Raw genomic sequence first — 19,276 nt, forward strand, 5'->3', positions numbered from 1 at the left:
CATGAGTTCATCTTCTTACCTAGAGCATCTAAATTATCCCTCGTGGGGGCATTTAGACAGGAAGCACACTGACATTAAAACACTTAATTTCTGGGAAACGAAACAGCAGCAGCACTGATGGGTGATCTGAACAGAAACAACTCTCTTGTGAGTGCTCAGATCTTTCCATGTTAAAACAAGGCTCAGTCCTGCGTCCCTTTCATTCATTTTCTTACACGCTTCTTGGACAAGGCACTGTCTGCAGTAGACCCAGCGGTGGAGGGGAGGGGGAACAGTGGCAGGCACACCCACTTCCCAGGAAGCTTCACACCCTGCCCTATCCTATCCCATACAATCCGAATGCTGGCAGAGCCCCTGGCCCTTGACCTTCTTCTGATGACTCCCTATCTTGCTGGTTATCATCTGGCCACGCAGCCATCTTCCCACTACTCTTAGAGAGACAACACCTTTGCATACTTCATGGACCTCTGAGCTGTTGAACTCCTTCAGAGCAGCATCCTCCCACCAGTGGTCAAACAGCCACAGGACTTCTTGGCTCTTCCTCCTGGAATGGTTTTTCTCCACTACTTTCATACCCGTGTTTATAAATTCCTTGAATAACTATTTCCTTACCTTAAGTGTTTTATTGTATTTATTCATTTGTGTGGGGAGGAGGAGGAGGGCATTTCTATGCCATGACACACATGTAGAGGTCAGAGGACAACTTTCAGGTGGCCAGTGCTCTCCTTCTGCCACAGGAATTCCAAGTTGGTGGCAGGCATCCTTACCCCCTGGGCCATCCCGTCAGTTTTGCCTATTCTGTTGCTGTTTGTCTTTTTAATAGAAGCAGAGGCTAGGCTGTATCTTAACTGCTGGGAGATTTACCTGGCACACAGAGGGAGCTCAGTAAATGCAGGCATGAATGGATGAATACATATCTGTAATGCTCGCCTTGTTGTGCAAAACCTATCTGCCTGAAATGTTGGTCAATATGTTTTGAATGAATAAATGAAAACACTGAATCCATCAAAGAAGGACTGTCAACTTGGTGAGCATTGGCTTTTCATCTAGACAGACGATGAGACAAAGCTCCTTGAACACAGGTGACAGGTATAGGTTCCACAATGGTAAGAAAAGCTACCTCCTTCCAACGCTGGCTCCGGAGAGCAGCCACAACCTTCAAGCAACTGTAACGTCAGTATCCGGTCTGCTGTCATCGCCTGCCCAAAGCCCTACCAACCTGGCACTGCATGAGGGCATCCTGAAGCAGGCCCCGCCAGTCCTCCAGCAGGGAGCACACTCGGTCCCACCGCCCGTTCATCTGGGATAAGCGATCCTGCAGGTCGCGGCTCTCCTTACTGTCCCCCTGGGTGAACTCTGAGCTGCAGAGGTTGATGGAGAGGATGATGGCTTTGCGGTGGTCCACGGCTTTCTGGAGCTCCTAAAGAGAATCATCAAGTAAAGACAACGCGGAAGACATTCTCAACAGCACTTTCAAGGCCCTTGAAAATGTTTTACTCAGAGCTGGGGATAGAGCCCCGTTGTTAAAGGCAGAACTTGAGTTCAATCCCCAGAAGCCACATAAAAAAGCCTGATGTGGGGGTGCATGCTTATAACCCCCCAGCTGGGGGTGGAGACAGGAAGATGGCTGGGGCTTGTGGGACACCCAGTCAGTGTAGCCTAGTTATTGATCTGCTGTCACAAACAAAAAGCATAGGGCATTGTCAGAATGAGCTCAAGGGTGTCCCTGTCTTTGAGGGACACACTGCACACACACACACACACACACACACACACACACACACACACACATTTCAAGAGTTCACATGACAAAATGACCAAGTGTCACATTTTCAGGATGCTTGCTAGGGCTTTGCCGAATTGGGAATTAAGAAGCACGAAGGGGAAAAGACCTCTCGAGGCAAGAAGAGCCTCACAGAGAGTGATGATGACCGGTGCAATGAATGAAGGGGTCTGAATAATTGAACCCCATGCAGGAATAGTCAACACAGTAAACAAACAAAAAAACAAAACAAAACAGGGACTTAGCTCTATAGCTTGAAGAAGGATGACGCTGGCTTTTAAAAACCTTTTCAAGATTAATAATAGTCTTATGTCACTAAGCCAGTGGCACTCAGACTTGTCTGGGTGGGAGAAGGAAGTGAAAAGCTCGTTGGATTCTAGGATTCTGGGCTCTAGGGGCCTGACATGCAGGCACATTGTTCCACAAGTTAATATGGACTATGTCATAGGCCATGTTGTTGCTATGGTGAGGAAATTGAGTACTTCAAGCTTTAATCAATTTAGTTTGACTTCAAAAAGCAAACAAGATAACAAAATAAGCAAACAAACAAAACCGCTCAGGCAACGCAACTGCGTTTTGGCTTTGTGCATGAAACAAAACAAACCAGGAATTCAGTACCAAGAATTTGAGTTCTGAATTCTGTAGTAAGTTTTGAATCTCTATGTGCTGGTAAACACTCCAAGAGCCATTCTGGGTGAGCAGTTCTGGAAATCACACTATACAGGGTAATTTCTTACAATTTCTCATTAATTCTGTCATGCTCCTAACGACTTAATTTTTTTTTTAACTATAGGTTCTCAACATGATTCCCCAGATGCTACCTCAAAGACATCAGAAATCAAGAGATGCTGTGAAAAGTCCTTGGTTGCTCCATGGATCTCTTGACAGAGAATACAGAATGGATCTATTGATAGAGGTTTGGGGAAAGTGCAGGGCAGGAGGTCTCTGCTTGCCACACAGGATGCCATCTAAGATCTTACTTCCTTGCTTCATCTCACTGAAGTCTCAGATTCTGGTCAACAATGCATGTCTTCTTTTAAAGGAACCTGGTTTAATTCAATACTACCTAGATAGAGTGCTTTAGGAACTCCAGAGAAGACTGCATTTCAGATACAGCTCCCGGAAACTGCCTCTCTCATTTGTGCTTTGTCCTGGGGTCCACGGGGCTGGCTCAGAGAGCACCCCCAAGAGCTACTATGGGGATTTGTGTGCAGGAAGATTCATTTCTGTGTCTGAAAGTTCTAAGAAAAGCAACAGGATCATGAAAAGTCACAATAACATCAATACAAAATGAATAGTAAATACTAAAAACCACAGGGACACAAAAAGGAGCACTCTTACTATCCCAGAAGGCTTCTTTCTGAAGAGAAACAAGTTTTTTTTTTATGTCCTCCAGATAAAAATCACACGAGCTATAGAGCTACCAAGAAAAATGAAGTCCCAGGTCTACTGGGGTCTCCCAGGGCTCCACGAGTGAGTGTAACTGTCAAAAGGAAGGCAAGAGCCGGTACCTTGAGCTTTTTGATGTGACACTCGATGGTGTGGATGTCGGTGCTGAGTGCGAGGTGCCGGAGCCGGTCCAGTTCCTCCTCGGTCTCACCTAGCCAGGCCCAGATGTTATTGAGGTCTGAATTGAACTGCTGCCATTTCTGAAGGTTCTGCTTCGTCCTCAACTCCTTGCTCAGTGCCTGGGCCTGGAGGAGCTCCCAGCGGTCAATCACACCTGGTAAGGCAGGCACAGAATGGTGAGCAGGAGTTCTGTCCCGGTGAGGTTTAGGAAACACGTCAGCGATACCTGGTGGCTAACTTTAAAGGGTGACGGAAAGGGCAGTAATACCTCTGGTCACTTCTGCTGCCACCTGTAGTAAGGGCTAAAGGGGTCCCAACGGCTCTGCTTTCCTCTGGGTCTCTAATGACAGTGGGGTAAAGCACATTTGCTACACAGAATTTAACACTGTGACAAGCGCTATGAAAAACATAAACAGTGTGTGAGGAGATCAATCCATCCTTGACTTCTTTCTACAGAGTACTCTGAAAACATATACAAGAAACGGACAATGTAGACTGGACAGGGCATTTGGATAAATGGAGCAGAGGACACACCATGACACTCTGTTGCCCTCATCTGTCAGGGGATAAAATACTGCAGAGGGACAAGAAACTGACACTGTACATTCGAATAAATGGAGCAGAAGACACACTGTGGCACTCTGTCTCCCTTTTCTGTCGTGGGATACACTGGTGTAGAGGGAGGCTAAGGCTGCTCGGTGGAACTTGGTGTGACGCGGTGATTTGGGATCTTGTGTATCGCTCACCGGCTGTCTGAGTCTCGGTGCTGTTGAGGTTAACGAAGCCAGGAACGCTCTCTTCCTCCGCCAGCTTGTGCTCTAGCCTCCTCACGGAATCTATGCTCCCGCTGCATTCACCCAGCAGCTTCATCTGTATAAACACACGCCAAATCAGCCCTGATCCCACAGTCCCCACAGTCCCCACAGTCCCCACAGTCCCCACAGGTACAAAGTGCTTTGGGGACAGATCTTTATGGTCCCTCAACAGGGCAGGGGCTGTGTTTTACTACTCGGTGTCACTCCAGTAAAAATAAATAAGTAAATAGAATTCAAAACTATGCTGTGCCAACACACACACGCACACGCACATGCACACACACGCATGTGCAGACCCTTAAAGACACACTTTGCATGCAAGATAGACATGTGAAAACCTTGAAACTTCTTTTATGTCAGCGGTTCTCAACCTGTGGGTCTCGACCTCTTAGGGGGCAGAATGAAGCTTTCACAGGGGTCGACTAAGACCATCAGAAAACACAGATGTTTACATTATGATTCATAATAGTTATAGAATTACAGCTATGAGGTAGCAACGAAGATACTTTTATGGCTGGGGGAGGGGGTCACCACAACACAAGGAACTGTATGGAAGTGTCGCAGCATTAGGAAGGTTCGGAACCATTGTTTTATATGACTCTAAACAGATCAAACTGATCCAGAATGTAAAGTCTGGAGTCCTCTGCTGGCAAGGCAAGCTGTCTTTTCCTTCTCTTTCACAAACCTAAATGCAGAAACACTGATAGTACCACATATCTCATGGGAGCAACTTTTACATTAAATAACTGAAATATTTAAGAGTTCAGAGCAATATGAAAGCCAGCTGTTTTACGAGAAAATTTATAGCCATGTTTAACAGTCATCAAGGGACTAAATTCAAACCTCAAGGAAAAATTCATTATTCAAATAGTAAAGGAAGAAAATATAGATAGGCATGCTGGCCTGTAAGTGTGATCCTAGGCGCGCTGGCATATAAGTGTGATCCTAGGCATGCTGGCACATAAGTGTGACCCTAGGCATGCTGGCACGTAAGTGTGATCCCGGGTGTGGTGGTATGTGGGTGTGACCCTAGCACTCAGTGGGCAGAGAGAGACAGACCAGGAGCTGGAGACCAGCCTGGCTATATGACAAGAATCGGCCTCAAAATAAAGGAAAAACAAAAATAATACAAGGTAAAATGAAACAGAAGAAAAACCTCAACACATTCTTGTGGGTAGAGTGTAATCTTAGCTCTCTGTGTTTCTCACAATCACAGTGTCTTTGTTACTTTTTGCTACTTTTGGTTGAGGTTAAGTGTCATCTCAGTGATGTCAACACGGTCATCATAAAGCTATGCTATACTTGATGTGTATCTTATACGGTGCTGGAGATTGAACCCAGGTCCTTGAGCACACCAGGCAAACACTTTACCACTGAGCCGCATCTCCAGCCCTTGTTCTGCACTTTAAAAAGAGGTTTCATGCTAGAGAAGTGACTGGGAGGATATGGGTAACAGCATGTGCAGCTAAAACAGCTTTCTCCTTGATTCCAAAACACAGAGCCTGTGAGATGTGATGAGATCACTAGGAATTAACTGTCTGTTCCTTTTGACCAAGAGCTAGGGGAGGGATTGACTTGAAAATTCCCTGCTTAAACTAGGTATAGGTATGTCGCTGACAACAGCATTCCCCTGTCTGTGACTAGAATAAAGAGATTGTACTGGATACACTAGCGATTGAAAACACAGAACTGCTAAGACAAGTAATCCCTTGCTGCCTTCTCCTGCAGTTTGCTCTAGGTGGCACCCACAGTGCAGGAGGTGAGGCTGGGACATAGCTCAGCATCAACATGTATGCAAGGTTCAGCTCCCAGCATTGCAAAATCTCCCCAGATTAAAAGCAGAAGATTACAAACACTCCCAAGGTCATTAAACGAACTAAAAAAACAACAGCAACAAAAATCTCATGTTAGTAATCCGGGGATAACTATGCTTCAAAATTTATTAGCTGAATTTGGACAGGCACCTGGTGATCTTTGGAAGGGAAAGGATTCTGTTGTCTTAAGCTAAATGGATCATACTAAATGCCCAGTGAAAAGCAACAGGCTGGTCACAACAATGGACTCCAAAGTCTGCAAACAGATCAGGTTCTTTCAAAAAGTAATTCCAAACAATGGGGTTCTGTTTCCCACATCCATGTCTATGAGTTCAAGGGCACCTCTGTACTTGAGACCTCACAGAGCCCTCATGCTGCAAACAGATGGACTGTTTTTGTTTGGAGTTATACTCCAGGTCCAGGTCAAGAGTATACTGGTTGGAATACTCACATAGCCCTTGTAGCTGGTGTCCAGGTCTGGCCCTGTGGGAGTTTTGCTTCTGAGGATATTTGCAGTTTGTTGAATCTGGAAGCGGCCATCACCCAGGGCTTTGTCCAGCTGCCTCATCTGTGACTCCAATGAGCTGGGATCCCCTGTGGTGGCAACCATAAGGGTCTTTAATGGATCACAATGTACCACTTAGTTCAAGCTTTTTAATCAAGAGGTCTCAGAAAGCATTTCAGTTATGGCGAAGCAGAAAGGGTGTGTGCTGGGAGAATCATAAAGCAGATTTAGTGCTATCCTGCCAGAGGGTTAGACATTTAAGGGGCCAAGCCAGTGAGTGTGTTTTCTAAGGAGACTCAGCAGCCTGGCCTTGGCAGAGAACTCTGCAGTGGATCCCGAACAGCCTTGACTGTCTGCTCCATCCTCCAGCCAGTCCCATGACCATCTGAGTGTTTGACACAGTGGAAGGCCTTCCTAGTAACCTGAAGATGGACCAGCCATGTCCCAGGCACCAAGAAACAGATGTGTCCCACGCTCACTTAGCTAGCAGGAAGCATTCACCCTCAGATTTGCACCTCAGAGATACCAGAGATGCCACTGAAATCCCTGGTTGCATCATTCACTCGAGCACGGATTCAAGTTAACCAAGAAAAGGCTAGCTCGGAATAGACATGCAGAGAGGAACACTTTGCTTTTTATGGGCTATCTGAAACTAGATCAGGGACAAGCTAAGCTTCTGTCTCTCCCTTAGGCATGTTCTTCTTCACTACCTAGGGTCCTGCTTCATCTCTTAAGATCTTTCAACTTACAGTGTGCCTGCCTGTGTGTGTTTGCAGATACGTATCTGCACGCCTATTACAGTCATTGCTGAACAAGAACACTGATCACCTGAGTAGCACTAAGACTGGGTGGAAACAACGAATAAATTAAGCCTTATAAAATGTATTCCTAAATCTACCTAGGAGAGCCCACTAGCTGGAAATCATTGAGAATGTCTCTGTAAAGGTAGCTTGGTTTCTGTCCTTGTGTTGGTCCTCAGAAACTTCAGACTGGTATAAACCAGACTATGACTCCTACTCATGTTGATGGTCTGACACACGCCCCAAGCATTGACTCAGACCTTCAGTGTGCTTAAGTATGGACAGGATCTCACGCCACCTTGAGCAAAACTGGTTTCTCTTTTCAACTCTCCTGCCTTCAAGAGTAGTTCTACTAAATGGCCATCTAAGGATTACAATATTGTGGTGAGCACAATATTGTAATCTAAGGATTACTTTTTAAATGAAAAGGAAATGTTTCATCCGCTGCAATGTGTCCACACCCTCACAAGAGGCTGTGGTGGAGGGTCTGCCCAGTGGCATTTGCCCAGCCAGTAGCAGATCACACACTGCTGCACAGCTAATGCCCACTTCCTCCAATGGGGAGAGAAGAGCACACAGGCTCAGTGAGACCTTTTGCCTCATATTCTCAGCTGTCCCTGGGCATTGACTTCTCTCTGTAATGACACTGATTAGCACTTGGTAAGCCGAGGAGCTATTTCATGACCTGGTTATGGAGATCATATTCTTGGTGTTGATCAACCAGCAGATTTTTTTTTTCTCCTAACGCAAGAGGAAGAGAGGAGAGGGTTTGTGTCTTGGCATGCTCGAGCCCCAAAGCTGTGAGAGGCAGAGAGAAGCTATGCTGAGAGAGGGAGGTGGTTGTAAGGCGGCGTGGGAGGCTCACTCCCATTCTTCATGCCTACCAGAAGTATTTCTGATTGCATTTTCTGTGAGTTTTACATAGGCCTCGGGGTTCTCAGGGATCACTACATCTGTAAAAAGAGCACAGTCTAAGTTGACAGCTATGTGCTGGACACCTTGATTCCCTTGTGGCAAAAAAAGCAGCTTGCCTAAGAAAAAAGACATTAGTTGTTCTTGACAGCCGCTGGCAAGGCGGGGAAAGAGTGCATGCTAGCCAAAGGCTTTCTGTAACGAATCCTAATGCTAAGAATTCCCATCGACTGAGTGTTTTCTAAGGCAGCCGCTGTTTAAAGCGCTTCTACCCTTACAGGAGCCCTAAGAGAGCCTGGCAGTATTATTTCCATTTTATAGATGGGAAGACAAGTGTCTAGAGGAATGCGGTTCCTCATGCAAACCTAGAAAGACACTAAGTGGCAGGAGAGGGGTCCCTTTGTGGGCATGCTTGCTTTGAGAGAGGGTCTCATACAGCACAGCCCTTCAAGTCCCCAGCTTGCTTCGTAGCCATGGTGGTTTGAATGAGAAACGCGCCCCAGAGGCTCATGTATCTGGACACTTGGGCCCCAGTTTGTGGTGCTCCAGCGGGAAGTTATGGCACCTTTAGGAGGTGGAGCCTTGTTAGAGGAAGTACATCACTGGGGGGCAGGCGTTGATAAGTTTATAGCCTCATCCCACTTCCCGTTCTCAGGCTCTGCCTCCTGTGCATGGATGACAATGTAACCAGCCAGGTTCTTGCTCCTACTCCCATGCCATGCCTTCTCAGCCATGATGGTTTCGTATCCCTCTGGAAATAGAAGCCAAAATAAACTCTTTTTCCTTCAGTTGCTTTTGGTCATGGTGTTTTAGCCTAGCAACAGAAAAGCAACTAAGACAGTTGCAGAGGATTACTCTGAACTCTTGATGTTCCTGTATCCACTTCTTGAATGCTACGTTACAGATGCATGACTCCATGCCTGGATTAGAACAGGAATTTCCTCAAAGGCAGCTCTTAGAGGGGGCACTACTCTTGTAACTGTATGTGAGCTGTATATGGAAATGTAAAGGCTTCGTAGCCACATTAGGATAGTAATAAACAGGCGACTGGTTTAATGCTAAAATATGGTATGTAATTAATATGAACAGCACTAATAGTTTGTGTTCATTCTTTGTACTACGTCTTGAAATTTGGTCCATGCCTATAAGTGCATTTTCTATCAATAGTCAACCCAGTTACAGCAATCACAGTTCAGTGCTTTCTAGTCATGCTGGCTGAGGGCCACATGGTATATGGCATGGACAACACTGTTCTCTATTTCTTGCTTCTGTTTACCTTCTATAAGGTCTTCTTAGGTTTTTTTGTTTGTTTTTCATGTTTCCTCCCATGCACTCAGAGAATCCCTAGTTACACGTAGGAGAAGTCTTACCTAATATATGTCTTTTGATATAGATCCAGATCCATGTGTCTATTTCTAAACTGTAGGGTCTGGAAGTTGTATAAATATCTCAAATAGGGATGAATACAACTGATGTTGGTGCCTCCACAACTTGCCTCCCTCGCCCAGGCACACCATGTTTTCTCTTTCTCATTTGTCTCAGAGCCTTGGACTACTTTCGTCTTCCACTTAGATGCCTAACCCAGAGTCTCCTCCATCTCTCTTCACTTAGCTGGTAAGGGGGAGATTCATTTCTCATGATTTATCACCCCTTTCTAGGGCTGTTTCCTTGATCCAGGCTTAGAGATCATCATCCATGCTCATCAATCACATCCATCTAAACTCTCTTATCTCCGATCTGTGTTCTGCCCACAGAGCCTACATCCAAATAAACTAGGAAAATAAGCAGTTGGTCCACCTCTCCTTTCATCTTCCAGTGGATCCCTATGGCCTTCAGGATAAGGACCAAGCTCCTCTCCATAGTGGGCTGGTCACTTCATGGCCAGACCCTTGTTTACCTTTCCAGTTTCCACTGTGCCCATGCTTTCCAACACAATCTTCTCATTCCTGACAAGCTTCAGACGACCCAAAGCACTGAGGCTGATCACAAACTCGGCAAGGGCTCCTCTCTCTCTCTCCTTTCCTCTGCATTACTACGTTCACCTCACAGACCCATTATCCCTCTAGTGTCACTCAAAATGCTCTCCCCAGCCCTAGATCAGGTGTCCTATGATGTCCCTGTGTGACCATATATACACACAGAACTTATACAGCACATCTTCGGGGATGAAGAGTCCAGGTAGCTAGTGTGTCCCTCACACGGATTCTCAACAGGAAGTTTTCTCTCCTACCTGACAAGCCAACAGCTCCCCTGAGGTAGAACTCTTTGTCTTCCTCGCCCTCTTCATCTTCTGAGGGCAGAGTTCGTGACGCTGACTCCAGGTCCCGACTGAGATCATAATCATGGTCCCATTCCAGGGGGATGGAGTCCACGCTGGCTGGAGTGTCTCGCCCTGACCGCTCACTCCGGAGGGGCTGAGGGAGGGAGAGGGAGGGGTTGGAGGAAGGCTGTGGGGAGGTCATGCCATCTGCAGAGGGGTCCTGCCAGCGTAGGTCTGAAAGAGCCGTGGAGTCTTCGAGATCTAGCTCTCGATCTGAGAGGTCATGGTCATCATCCGGTAGCTAAAAGGGAAGTCACACCAACTCTGTTACTGCAGGAATAGGAGTTTCCTCTTACTCCAAAGAGGTGTGACCTTCAGCAAATGCCAGCACATCCTGCTGTCCACATGGAGTTAACTTTATCAGCAAATACGGAAGAACTTTCTCATTACTTTCTGTGGTAGTTTGAAAGAAAATAGCCCCCAATGAGAGTGGCACTATGGGAGGTGTGGCCTTGTTGGAGTAGGTGTAGCCTTGTTGGAAGATATGTGTCATTGTGTGGGTGGACTTTGAGGTCTCCTATGCTCAAGCTGTACCCAGTGAGACAGATCACTTCCTGTTGCCTGCCAGTCAAGATGTAGGACTCTCAGCTCCTTCTCCAGCATCATGTCTGCCTGCATGCCACCATGTCACACCATGATGACAATGGACTAAACTTCCGAAACTGTAAGCCACTCCAGTTAAATTTTTTTTCTTTAAAAGATGTGCTGTGCTCATGGTGTCTCTTAGAGACCAATAGAAATAGAAACCCTAAGACACTTGGAAAGTACTTCATATATCCATCTCCTTCAGCCTCAGTTTATCAGTGGTAGGATGGGACTGCATTAAAACCTACTCCACGGAATCATTATAGGAAATCAAAATAATATTAAACTAAAATTAAATAAAAAGTAATAGAAATAAAGGGCCAAGTAGCATGCCTCCAATTCAGCTGGCACAAGATGACACATTATCCTTTGGGTTCCATATGCCAGGTAAAACACGTTTTTATCACAGAAAGTTTCAAATGTTTGGATAACAAAACTTCTACAAGTGAGATGAAATTGTGGTAGCAAGTAGAAAAAAATGGAGGGAAAAGATTTATTCAAAAATAATCTCATGAGCTGAGCAATTTCTCACACATCTTACTTCATCTCCTCATGATTTTTTTTCTCAAAGCTTCTTCCTCTTCCATAGAAGAGGTATGCCATGCAGTCGGCCCAAGTCTTTATAAAAATACATGGTCACTCACCGAATGAACAAAGCAGTTCTCCCTACAAGGCAGTGACTATGAGTAAGTCCATGTTAAAGGTGGGGAAACTGAGGTGAGGTAAAGCAGTTTGCCCCAGGTGACATAGATAGTGGTATCAACACTTGGAACAAACCCAGACGCTCTGCTTCCACACGCTGGACTCCTGACCGTGTTATGCTTCCCAATCCCACACAACTGCTTCTCTCTAGATTTAACAAGAAAGAAGTAAGTGCTGCATACGGGCAGGCGGATCAGCTTCTTGTGGTATCTTTCCACACGTCCGAAGACCTCCTGGCAGTAACGTCGGAGCTCGTCTAGCTCCTCCTCGATGACGGCTGCATCCAGGGGCTCGCTCTTCTCGATCAGCTGCTCCCCCTGGGCAATGATCTGCTCGATCTTATTGTGGTTCAGCGAGATCTCCTGCTGGAAGGCCTAAGGGTGCAAACACAATGTGAATTTTACACAGCGCACAATGATGTCAAAGCAAGGTACATGTTTCTCACAGTGTCAGAAAGACTATACATGGGATGTCTGACTTACTACATTCAAAGACAGGCCAAAGATGGAGAAATTGTTTTCTAAAGTAAATATAGAATGTGAAGGCAGAATGGGGATCACAAATGAAAAGATCAGAAAATAGCCTTTGGCAATTAAAAAAAAATCACCACAGATAGTACGGGTAGAGAGTAACAGAGAAACATTGACAACCATCATGGTATTAATAGTGCTGGTGACTCCTGGTAAAAATGATGGTGTGATATTTTCATTTATTCCATATAATGTATAGCAGATGTCATACATGACGAAGGGAGGCCACAGAGTCGCAGATGATTCTTTTGATGTTTTTGGAACATAAGCGTCACCACATAAAGTTATAGTGATTAGAAAAGCAAGGGATCTGGGAAAGATTATTTGTACTCCTTCTCTAGGATTTCAAAGAGAGCTCTCATGGGGACAAGTTTCAAGGGATAGATGTTCACTTAGGACAAGAGTAAACCCTGGAGGAGTTGAAATCGTCCGCTAACAACAGACTGCCAAGGAGAATAGGGGGTAGTGATGAGTTCCAAGATCCTGCCAGAATGTAAAAGGAAACATCCCAAATACCGGTTGGTGGAAATGTCCTGTGGAAGTGTTCAAATGTTGATTTGCCTGTGGAATGAATTGGGACAGTGGTGTAGGGAGGGGCAGGACAAAGCATTGGGCAGAACATGAGAGTTTATGATTTTGTGATTTAGTCTACCTTAATAAGCTATTATTAAAAGGGTATTTTCTTTTGGTTTATCATGAAAACCAAGAAAATTTGGGCATTGTCTTAGTCACTGTTCCATTGCTGTGGAGAGAAACCATGACCAAGGTAACTCTTATAAAAGAATGCATTTAATGGGGGGCTTGAGGACAGTTTCAGGTTTAGCCCATTTCATCATGGCAGGGAGCATGGTTAACACACAGGATGCTGGAGCAGTAGCTACATCCTGATCCACTGGCCAAGAGAGGGATCCTGGGCCTAGAATAGGCTTTTGAAACATCAAAGCCCACCCCCAGTGACCCACTGTCTCCAACAAGGCCACCTATCCTAATCCTTCTAATCCTTTCAAAGAGTTCCACTCCCTGGTGACTAAGCATTCAAAGATATGAGTCTACGGGGCCAGTCTTTTTCAAAGCACTACAGCCAGTATCACCATGCTTAAAACAATATGGAACAAAGAAAATAAAAAAAAAAAATTAAAAAAAAAAACAAACAAAGGAACAAACAACAAACAAAAAACCCACAGTGGAATATTATGGGAAATGACTAAGTGGTATAGTTTATACTTGGCATGTGCGATATCCTGGGTTCAATTCCAAGCACAAGTAAATAAATAATCTATTTTGTTGTTTTTATGAGACAAGGTCTCATGTAGCATAGGATAGTCTCAAACTTGTCATGTAGCCAAAGATGACCTTGAACTCCTGATCCTCCTGCCTCTACCTCCCTAGTGTTTGGATTACAGAAGCGTATCATCATAGCACCCATTTTTGTTGATGTTGTTGTTATTAGAAACAGGTTCTCACTTTGTAGCCCATACTAGTCTAGAACTTACTACCCAGTCGAGGCTGAGCTCCAACTCTTAGCAATCCTCCTGTCTCACTCTCCAGAGTGCTACAATGATGTGTGTGATCCTCCAATGATGTGTGTGTCAGGGGGGAATAAAATTTTAGAAACTGTCTTGCAGATGATTGAGCTTGTCACTCTCCCTTTGATGCAATGTACATTTCTTCAGTGAAGGTTGCTACCTAACCACTGTGTCTGAATTATTTAGTGAATGATACAATGTACATTTATAATGAACTTGGCCTCCAGGAATACAGAATGTGTAGAATGAAATTTCCAAAATAAGAACATTGCATTGTGAGTCAGCAAAATGGCTAAGAAGAAAAGGTGCTTGCCACCAAGGGTGAAGACAGACTTGGCTTAATTTCTGGAACTCACATAAGGGAAGGAGAGAACCGACTTCTATAGGCTAGCCCCTGCTACACACATACAATAATTAAAAGTCATTGTAAGAATTAAAGAAGAAGAAAGTTGTATTTTTCTGGAAAAGAGGGGCTGCATAAACTCTCTATAGATCTTGGAAATAAGTGATATGTTAAACTACAACAATAAAAAAATCCCTAACACTGACAACCAGATTGATATTTTTCAAGTATTTATGTTAATGGTGGATCAAAGAACACTTAAAAAAATTCAACATTGCTGGGCATAGTGGTTCATACATTTAATTCCAGCACACTAGAGGCAGAGACAGGCAGATCTCTGAGTTCAAGGCCAGCCTGGTCTAAAGAATGAGTTCCAGGACAGCCAGAAATACACAGAGAAACCCCATCTCGAAAATAAAAAACAAACAAATGAACAAAAATCCATTATCTTTAGTGTCTTCTGAATATTTTTCCAATCACGAAGACCTGACATTGCAAAGGCTCTCTGCTATCCTCTACACAACAGGATCCGCAGACCCCTCCCTTCTCACTGTTCCTTCACCCTGATAATTTGCAGGATAATGATAATTTACTTATATTACCTTGAGTTGCTTTATTTTAGCTTGAACATCGCATTCGGAAAAATGTTCGATATTGGTGAGCTGTAGATCCATCTCTGTCAGCCAGACAAGAATGCTGTCCCGTGCAGTCTCAAACTCCTCCCGCTGGCTAATAAAATGCTGGAAGTAAGATGAAGACATTAGACATCCATAGTCACACATTGACATGGCCCAGCCAATTCCAACCTTGCGGGAAGTCCATGCCTCACAAGCATGGAGCACCCTGAATTGTCCTCATACCACATCCCACTCCTTTCTCTCTGGCATTCCAACTCCCACCGTCCCCAAGAGCATGTCTTGCTACTATATGAGCTTAGTCTGGGTGTGTCCTCTAGCATCTAAATGACAAGTCTTAATGAGAACCTTGAGTCTGCGCAGGATGGAGGCGACACGCTTCTGTAGGTCATCCCATCTCTGGTTGCCTCCATGGACCATCTGCTTGAGGCTGCACGCGGAGTCAGTGCGATTCTCTCTGGCCAGGCGGCGGTACTGTTTGTTGATCAGCTCTAGCTGGGTCAGGCTCTCATGGACCTGCCGCTGGAAAGCCTGAGGCCACAAAGGAGTGAATCAGTGTGGGAGATCCTTGGAGGACTCTGGGTTAGGTCTCTTGGTTTTCCAATTGCAGAGTTGGGGTGGGGGGTAACGGGGACAGAAGTGATACCACCACCACGGACACAGCAAATCAACCAAGAGTCAGAAAGAAAAATACAGAGCTATAAGGAACCATGGTATTCACACATAGGTACATATATAAATAAAATGAACACATATATATTTGTCTATGAGTATATATACAAAAACATTGCACATGTAATTTGCATGCTAGCATACACATATAATGTAGTTTAAAAGTGATTAACTAAATTAAGCCATGTGTGATAGCACAAATCTGTAATCCCAGTACTCTGGAGTCAGGGGGAGGCAGAAGAATCAGAAGTTCAAGGTTATGCTAGGCTACATAGGGAACTGGAAGCCAGCCTAGGCTACATGAGTCCCAGTATTAAAAAACAAAAAGAAATATATAAAAGAGGGAGGAGATGGGGGATGAGAACATGAGGGAACCAGATGTTCAACTTGGGGGAGGGATGGAGAGGGAGAGCAATGAAAGAGATGCCTTGATAGAGGGAGCCATTGGGGGTTAGGGAGAAACCTGGTGCTAGGGAAACTCCCAGGAACTTTGTTGACTCCCCATGGGAAGCCTTACACTCTGAGGAGCAGATGGGGGGAGGGGTGGGGGTAAGGAGGGGGAGAGCAGAGTAATGGAGGGAGGGGTTGGTATGTAAAATGAAAAAAAACATAAAAAATTAAAAAAGAAATGTATAAAATAATTAACCTGGAAACAAATTTTTCCCATCAACGAAACCATTACAAAAACATGTGTTTACACGTCAATCAAAGTATTCATGACTTCTATGTCCATTCTGAGAAATGAAATTTAAAATCACACTGTTCAGTTGTAGAATATGTAATTTCCTAAAAATGCAGAAATCACCTTAATCCTGGTGTGCGTTAGGAACAAAACTAAAACTGTCTTTGGCAGACGTGCCCCTAAAGCAAGCTTTAACCCTGCTTTTAAGAAAATCAGTGTAGCATAAAACACAAGTAACTTTCCATAAAACAAAACAAAACAAAACAAAAACCCCCAGGTGGAAGCAGGTCCCACTTCTCTGCTCATGAATTGGCCAGCTTTCATAAAAAGATGCCAGAGCTGTTATCCTGGCATACAGCATGGATGCTCTGCCCTTGAGGACATGGCATGTAGGGGAAATCCCGCAGTTGCTAGTGCTTTTGTTCTGTCTGTCCCTGCTGCGGAGCACAGCACTGGCCAAACATCTACCCAAATGAGGAACAGTTTCGCCCTAACTCATGCAACATGGTCTGTAACTGATTTTTATCTCAGACCCCAACTCAAATGCTAGGAATGTTCATTGAACTGTGTACGTCTCATACTTCTGTTTTCGCTGGCTCCTCACACTGCTCACAGATCACATACCTGCGCTGTAAATGATTCGCCTTCCGAGAGCTGCTTTAAGAATACCTGTCCTAGCAGATCTAATCTTCAGTGCTACCAAGTTAGGAAGTTCTGAGGCAGGATCGACTTCGTTGCTATAGAGTCAGAAGATAGATCCGCCCACTCAGGGGACAGGGCAGCACTCAAGGCCAATATCCTAGCACACCCAAAGCCTTCCCGAACATTTATGCAATTGAATGGATGATCCCTAATCAGAATTTTGTGTCTGTGACATTTTCTATCTGTAAGAAGATTAAGTATAAAAATAATGAGAAGTAATAAAAATCAATTATTTCAGTGCTGGCCACCTGAGTAACTTTTGTCATAAAATCTGAGTCCAAAATAGCATCAGGAACGATCTCATCTAATCTGCTTTGTGGCATAAGCCAATTATGAAAGGTCTTAACCTTTACCAAGCAGAGCGCGATGAGACACAGGACAGGGTCACTTCTACTAACACTTGAGTGACCTGGATTCTCTGTCACTTCATGGTGGCTTTTTGTCAGAGAAAACTTTTACTTTCATTTTCTGGATTTGGTGGTATATTTTCATATGGATCTACTCAGAATCACGCTTACTTATTCCACACAGCATCGAACACTATTCTAATCAGTTCCCCAGCTAGGATTCAGATCTGTAAGTCAGACTGGAACAAGAAGAAATTTCATTTTTCCTCCAGTAGCGCAAGGCTTGTTGGTTCACTGATGTCACAGGAGAAAAATGGAGTCATTGATGGACTTAGCCAAAATGATGGTTTCATCTATAAACATCTTGAAGGGGGCTGAGGGAAAATTACTAATAGGGCACAAGAAAGGACTGGTTAGAATGAGTCAGACACACTCATGGTGGGTACAGGGGCACACGCGTGCATCAACGCGTGTACAGAATCGTTTGTTTCACCCACGCCAATGTCTGACATCAGAGTCAGGAGTGGCTGGAGTTCAGGGTATCACAGAGCTACACCGCGGACCTGAGGTTGTAAAGAAGGCTAGCAGCCTTTCAGGGATATTTTAATGATTCCTTCCTAAATCTAACTAACCACTGCTGTCTTCATTTCTCGGTAATGTAAGTCTTCATGAGTCTAGAAGGGCACCACCCTCTGCTGCCTTACTCAAAGTGGATTCTGACAATAATGTTCTGGTCAATTCTGGGCCCGCTTTATGTTACCGTGAATCAAAATCATTCTTATTTAATGATTTAATGTTTTGAGCTAGCCTACAAAGTGTGTTTCTGTACGTCCATTTCAATGTGCTTCGCTTGCATTGCCTCCCTCCCACAGTATGATCAACCTGCCCTTCCTCCTCCCCCTTGCTGGTCTTCTTCCTCATATATGTTTCTCTACACACACCCTAACTAGGTTGAAATAACTGAGAGAAAACATTTACAGGAGATTTTCACATTATGGGCATAGTCATATTTCCATGTGACTATTTAGGAGACAGACGATTGTAAAGAATTCTGAAATAAGAATAATGCCATGAGGTTTGGGGAGAACTGTGTGTCTTCTTCTCTAAGAGAATTCTTTTTCCTTCCTCTCTCCTCCCTGCTCTTCCTTCTTTAGACAGGATATTACTACGTAGGCCAAGCTAGCCTTCAATTTGAGATCCCCCTGCCTCAACCTCCTGAGTGCTGGAATTATGAAAATTTGCCACTGCATCTGGCAATACTTTTATTATCATCTTATTTGTAATTCTGATAATCCCAATTAAAATCTTCACCACTCTTTGTCTACTCACGAGGCATGCTATCCATGGCTACCAAGCCGTTCCTCAGCTATTGGAACAGATAACATGTGGCACAATTGTCCGTTCGCACCCTGGAGCATCAGCTACCAGCTGACTAGCACCACAGCGGAATAAACAGTGAATATCTGGAACTATGAATCACCTCAAACTTCTTCAGCTCTTCCTTAGCAACTGTATACAGAACCCCAGAAGAACTGGGGAACGCAGCTGTCCTTTCTGAAATCTTCAGCCAGTCTTCAAAACGAGAATAGTCATCCAGAAACTTCTGCCACAGTCGCCAGGTCTCTTCAATCCTGGGGCAGAGGATGGAAGAACACACCACCCCCATTATTAAGGCCACTGATGGTCAGAACCCTGTCTGGTGCCTTCAACAGGATTATGAGTGCCAAACAAGCAACTGCTGTGTACAGCAATCAGGGCTTTGAGCCAAACCGCCCAGAGAAAAAGACAACTGTTGGAGCTAAAAGAAAGCAGCTGTTGGTTTAAAAAGACGCCCCGGGGCTCTGAATTTGGAATTAGCCAAACAGGGTATTAAAGTACATTCATGAGCAGCCCTGGTGTTTGCATGGGAGGTGAGAAACCCTACATGTAGACAGTGTGCTCAGGCCAGCATACCCCTTAAATAAAACTGAAGCTGGAAATTTCCTTTAAGGCCAACATCAGACTCAGAGTGATAAGAGTCACCTTTGACAGAGA

At 44.6% G+C, this 19,276-nt stretch overlaps 1 protein-coding gene across 1 annotated transcript in view; it reads right to left on the reverse strand.

Moving 5' to 3' along the window:
• Positions 1–19,276, reverse strand: part of LOC119086849 (nesprin-1-like) — a 191,335-nt gene that overhangs the window by 13,572 nt on the left and 158,487 nt on the right. The window contains 9 exon segments of the mRNA XM_037200369.1: positions 1,220–1,420; positions 3,295–3,506; positions 4,099–4,222; positions 6,433–6,575; positions 10,429–10,759; positions 11,988–12,179; positions 14,807–14,944; positions 15,188–15,370; positions 18,723–18,873. Coding sequence (XP_037056264.1) covers positions 1,220–1,420; positions 3,295–3,506; positions 4,099–4,222; positions 6,433–6,575; positions 10,429–10,759; positions 11,988–12,179; positions 14,807–14,944; positions 15,188–15,370; positions 18,723–18,873 — 1,675 coding nt within the window.

The sequence above is a fragment of the Peromyscus leucopus genome, chromosome 8a (genome assembly GCF_004664715.2).
Source record: "Peromyscus leucopus breed LL Stock chromosome 8a, UCI_PerLeu_2.1, whole genome shotgun sequence".
Taxonomy (NCBI): domain Eukaryota; kingdom Metazoa; phylum Chordata; class Mammalia; order Rodentia; family Cricetidae; genus Peromyscus; species Peromyscus leucopus.